This window comes from Hibiscus syriacus, unplaced genomic scaffold (assembly GCF_006381635.1).
Source record: "Hibiscus syriacus cultivar Baekdansim isolate YM2019G1 unplaced genomic scaffold, ASM638163v2 tig00110017_pilon, whole genome shotgun sequence".
Lineage (NCBI taxonomy): Eukaryota > Viridiplantae > Streptophyta > Magnoliopsida > Malvales > Malvaceae > Hibiscus > Hibiscus syriacus.
In genome coordinates this window covers 1,321,571-1,327,801 of record NW_024062565.1, presented here as the reverse complement: position 1 = coordinate 1,327,801, position 6,231 = coordinate 1,321,571, and the positions used below count along the sequence as shown (strand labels likewise).

General features: G+C 34.8%; 1 protein-coding gene and 1 pseudogene across 1 annotated transcript; one reads left to right on the top strand and one right to left on the bottom strand.

Moving 5' to 3' along the window:
- The first annotated feature begins 1,396 nt into the window (after positions 1 to 1,396).
- LOC120212984 (uncharacterized protein At5g39570-like) lies at positions 1,397 to 1,753 on the top strand. Its single transcript, XM_039211145.1, has one exon. The coding sequence runs from the start codon at positions 1,397 to 1,399 to the stop codon at positions 1,751 to 1,753; it is 357 nt and encodes a 118-aa protein (XP_039067076.1).
- A 575-nt stretch (positions 1,754 to 2,328) lies between these two features.
- LOC120212983 lies at positions 2,329 to 5,032 on the bottom strand (annotated as a pseudogene).
- Positions 5,033 to 6,231: the final 1,199 nt, after the last annotated feature.

Sequence of the window (6,231 nt, the reverse complement as noted above, 5' to 3'; positions counted from 1 at the left end):
GATAAACTCGGAATACTATCAACTTTGTCATATATATGTATATGAATAATGCCTTATTCTATGCATGAAACCACTAAATATAAGCTAATACCAGCCTTCCATACAGATTCCTAAGCAGACAATGGTATTTTCAGGGCCATTCTTTGTGCCAGCCAAGGTCGGTTCGGATCTGGGTAGACGAAACCGTGCATAATGAACTGTCATGCTTCTTCGTCCAGCAGTTCTCGAGCCGAGGTCACCCATTTCGATCAACAGCAGCCGGGGCCGAAACATCTACGGTTTAAGTCGAGGGAACCGTTACTCGTAAAAGCAATACTTCTATCAGAGTAATTCCAACCTACATGTTTGATAAGTTGATCCATATACGTGTCCTTCCAAGTTCCAAAGGGTTTTTACGGACACCCTACCCTCCATTGTAGGTTATGTCGTACCTTTTTTGATATGTCATAACTTACACATATATAAGAATTGACTGGTTATGTGCTCTCGAGATTTAGCAAGAAAACACATAATCGGACATTCTTGATAAGTTTTCTTTATGAATCCAGCCGACTTGCAGTGTATAAGACAATACTCTAAGAGAACCGTGTTGTTTTATAAAAAAATTGACCTCTAATAATAAATATGCATAATGCCAAAATTAGTTTTCAATGTTTATTAAAATGGTTATTTTGATTTCTATTATTTTTTTAGCATTTTGACTTGTATCGTTTCATTTTAGGGTAAAAAAGTCTCTAACATTTGACTAAATAGTCACTTTGTCCCTTATTTTTTTCCTAAAGTATTTGGCTCCCGACATTTTATTTTAGGATAAAAGGATCAGTTTTTTAGGACATTAACATTTTGTTAACTAGTAGTTTTCTTTTATAGAGGGACCCTTTTGCCCCAAAATGATATATTTGGAGGCCAAAATGACCCAAAAAAATAAGGATCAAAGTAATATTTAGTTATACTCTCGGGGGTATTTTTAATATTATAACTAAATCTACAATTATAAAAAATAATTAAAATTAAATTAAAAATTTTTAATTGTGAGTCCCGGGAAGGTGCTCCTACCCAACCTAGTGACGACACTAATTTAATAAAATACAAATAAGGACGAATATATAATTTTATGATAGACACACACAAACCACATTATTACACGTCACAGTGTTACTCATCAATTGACTAATTTATGCATGTCAACGTTCAGTGATGACAATGAGGAGTTAAGGGACCTAATCGCACATTTATGATTTTTTAGTGACCAAACATCACTGCATGGTCCTATTCAAACGCTTCCCCACCTTTCTCTCCTACTCAACGTTCTGACTTTCCATAGTATATTTATCTCCATGCACAGATAAGAATCCTTAAGTTTTTCTTCCAAGAACGTAGAGCCAACCCCGGAACGATGCCTTATTACACGGCACCGGATAACGACGAACCAGATGAGTTCAACGAGTACAATCCGAAGCCGTACAAAGGCGGGTTCGATCTCTTTGTAACCTACGGACAACCGTTGGAGCCATGCAAGGCCACTTGCTACCCTCGTTCAACCGAAGGCGATTTTGATTACGAACGTCCGAATTTTGGCTCCGGAAGCATACCTAGTGCTTATGGCGGTGGACACGGGTCAGGTCATGGAAAGAAGCCTGGATATGATGAACGACCTGGTCGAAAATCCGAGTACGGAGAACACGGATCTGAATACGGGGATTCAGAAGGATATAAGAAGTCGAGTCATAAAAAATCGAGTTATAGGAGGTAAGAGGATGACGAAGACGAAGACGATTAGAAGTCGAGATATTGGAAAAAGAAAGAAGATAACGAGGATGATGATGATGATAGGAAATCAAGATATAGAAAAAAGAAAAATGATGACGACAACGACGACGATAAGAAATTGAGATATCAAAAAAAGAAGAATGATAATGACAACGACGATGATGATGGGAAGAATTATGGCCGCAAAAAACAAGTGAGTATTTTTTGAATTTAAGTAACATAGATCGAGTGTAATGTACATATTAGTGCAGCTCAAGACTCAATTATACCATGACTAACATTGCAGGGTAATGACAGTGACAGTAGCGGTAGCGGTGATGAAAAGAAGGGTCGTCGAGAGCAAAACCGTCGGCGTCGTGATTACGAAGATGATTAATTAGACCGGTGACTCACTGCATAAATGGAGTTCGATTCATGCCATAATATATATAGATACAAAATAAAGGATAGGGCATGTCTCTATTACCTATCATCTTGTGTTTTCCGTATTATATCGAACGATATGTTTTGATTTCAAAATAAAATGAAACCTTATTAAATAACATATGATTCAATGATTCATTTGGTTCGACCGATCTGGTCTGTTTTTCCGAAACAAATATAAATATGGGTGAACATTCAATTGAGTCGATTCGAGTAAAAAAAAATTGAGTTATTCGAGTTGACAAGTCGTATTTTACAACTCGAACTTAATTTGAATTTTTTTCGAGTCGAGTTTAAGAAATTCGAGTCGAGTTATTCGATTTTATATATTAATTTTATTATAATTATCTATAGTATTATGAAAAGAACTTATTCCAATTTCTTGACTTTCTCTAACCATAAAAGATAATATATATATATATATATATATATTCTTTTTACATTATAATGTTATTCAATATATCAAATACAATATAAAATTATAAAATATTTTCATAATATTATATATTTTAAAGAAAATATTTTGACTGTAAAATATTGATAAGAGTATTAAAGGAGTAAGGAATTGATGGGAAAAAAGAATTTATAAACAATTGTAGTCAAAAGACCAAATTGAGTAAAATGCAAAGTTAAGGGACTAAATAAAAAATAGTATATTTTTAGTAAAAATGTAAGAATTGAAGTTACATAGGTATTCTATTGTGATATATGAGCATGTGGTTCAAATTTGATAAAAAAATGAACTTAAAATAAAAGATGAATTTAAGAAATAAAGAAATCATGAAAAATTGAGGGACTAAATTGAAAAATATAAAATTTGTTATCAAAATGAGGAATTGAAAGTACATATGTATTCTAAGATGGTTTAGGAGCATGCGATTCAAATTTAGTAAAAAATGACTTAAATTGAAGGATAAATAGAATGAATAATAATATCAGTGACTAAATCGTAAAATTGTCAAAATACTCCGCCAAATTTTTGATTTTTCGAGTAACTCAAAATTTCAACTCCACTCGAACTCGAAAACCGAATTGATAATCGGAGATGACTCGAATAACTTAAAATTAAAAAAAAATCAATTTTTCGAGTAGAGCTCGGCCAACTAAAGAGCTTCTTCCTTTCAGAAAATGTCTTCAAATACCAAATCTGCAAACCAGCCACTGATAAGCATACAGCAATGGAGCAGAAACCCAGTGTTGCCATTTTCGAATTCGTTTCCCTGTTAAGATGTTGCATTTCTTGTTCCCTGAGTTCGAATAAAATTTACTCGAATAAACGTTAACGTTATCGCATGAACCGATCGAATTAAATCGAAGATCGGAAACTAAATACCTCTCGCGAAGATAAAACATTTCTTCAATAATGTCCGTGACAGTTTCATACAATTTCTTCAGTTCCTGCTCCATTATCTACAGGGAATTGAATGTTGAAGTTGTTAACTGTGATGTAATTCGGGTTTTAAGTATTCGTGTCCGACACATACTTGAACATATAGATGAACCTATGCGCAAAATTCATGTTTGACGCGTATTCGAATATGAATCCGAGTTAATAAAGCGAAATTAGGAGGATTATGGTAAATGAACTTTCATCAACCTGCCCTTTCTTGGCAACCATGGACCAATCTTTAGCAGCAACGCCAGTTTTCCAAACAAAATCAATGGTGACCCTTACCGGAGGCCGGTGATTAGTTGCCAAAAAACAAGCGGTGTAAGCACCGTTCTCGGCCGCAGTAAATGCGAAGTTGCCGGAATCCACGTCGTCTCCAATGTGATAGATGTGCCCATAAGCTGAGCTCACCTACAAAACAAATGTATATACGCAAAATAACTTGTTATACGAAAATGATACAACAATCTTACGCACTTGGAGAGCCATGATGATTATTCATTGGTTGACACGATAAATGGAGTTTGATTTTAATCAATTTTGGTTATGACAAATCATACGTGACCAGTCAAATATTATGTCAAAAGGTTGTAGCTTCCGAGAAGTGCGAAGCTCCTAAAACCCTATACCTATAGATATTCTTTTGAGACCTCAACTGCGGATATATTTTATAGAGGTCTTGGTATACGAAAATGATACAACAATCATACACACTAGAGCCTGATGATTATTTATAGGTTGACACGATAGATGGAGTTCGATTGATGTGATCAATCGTTAATTGATTTTGGTTCTAACAGATCATATGTTAGTTGTCGAATATTATGTCACAAAATGGTGTAGCTTTCGAGGAAGCACTAGGCTACAAAAACCCTATACCTAGAGATGTTCTTTTGAGACCTCAACAGTGGATATATTTTCTGGAAGTCTCGATATACGAAAATGATAAAACAATCACACACATAATCCAACGTTTTCACTCCGAACAACATAAAACTCCAATAACAATTAGGGTTTTCTATTACTCAATTCAAACTTCTTCCAATAGATTCAATCTCCAAACATTACAAGAACCCAAAAAACAATAGAAATAGCAGGGATTAAAAGAAACCCAAAAAAACCAGTAATCACTGTAATAATATCCATTATGTCAACAGTTACGATAACACGATGCAACTGAAAATACGACCGCAATCATAATTTGAATCCCAAGAAGTACTGGTTGGGGACATACCTTGACAATGAGCTTATGAGAATCAGGCAAAGATACGTAAGCATCAGTGGGATTGACGATGGAGTATTTGCCGCACTCATTCCATTCGTCTTAACATCTTCGGATACGCATTTGGTCTGTCCTGAATCCAACTCGAACCTCATCGATTCCCCAAACTCTGCCTCCAACATTGATCCTAGGATTATCAGAACTAAACCCAGATTTTGTGTACTCATTCTTGCCTCAAACAAAGAACAAAAACAAATCCCAAAGCTCATTTCGAACAATCGGATGATGTTGCAAATAATATGAATAATAATGGTTAGAATTTGGCAATCTGGATTGGAACTGAGCTTTCTGATTCTGTAACTGCTTTTCATTTGCAATCTTGTATTAGATGTAATGTTTTACAGGGTTTTTTACCCAAGTGTAATTTCTTTCTTTGAAACTTTTTTTTTTGTTGTTGTTGTCCTCAGTCTAAGGGTTTGGTTATATGACTAATTTGGAACGACCCAGGTCGTATCCTGATTTTAATAGGTGAGTCATCTGTGAAAATTTTCTGTATATACAAGAACTTGAACCTAAAATTTTACTTAAACGATATCAAGTTGCTTACCACCTGAACTAATCCATTGATAGAGAATTTTCTTTTTTAAATGTAATATCACATTTGATACCCCTACCTCAACAAAATAGTTAATACATATATAGATTAGAATCCAATTATAATGAGTAAAACTCTTTTAGTTTTACACTTTTATATGATCGTTGGATTAAAAGAAATCAAAGACCGACAATTAATATTCGATAAAAAAATCTCAAACAAATATATCCGATTCCGATTCGACTTGAATTTGTTCAAGTAACTCATCTAATACTCACTGTTTATCATGTTTTAATCATGTAGATCTAACATTCACACCATCTTCCATAGTCCATCAAAATCCGATGTTCTCAAGATTCGAACTTAAATTCTTACGCTCGAAAGACGAGACCGAGACGACCTTAACAAGCAGTATAAGCCCTAACTGCAACATCAATAACTTCAGCTATCCCTAAACCATGCAAGTTTCAGTACAGGACATGGTATGCCCTGCTGCATTAGTTGCCCTGCTGCATTAGTTGCCCTGCTGCATTAGTTGTTTCTCACAGAGGCTTTGTTCTTTTGCCTATTGTCTGAAAGTTCAACAGCATGGATGAGTTACGATAATCGAACCACCATGTGCTTTCTGTTCAACAAGACCAAGCAAGGAGCAAAGAGGTTACACTGAACTCGGGGTCTTTGCTCGTCAATTGACTCATTTAATCATTCCTTCAAGAAGTTACATTATGCAACTCGGGATTCAAATCCCAACACCTGCAAGTTCGTTCTTTTACACCTCTATTCTAAATAGAGTAATAATACATCAACAGTTAAAACAGCATGCGTTTAGAA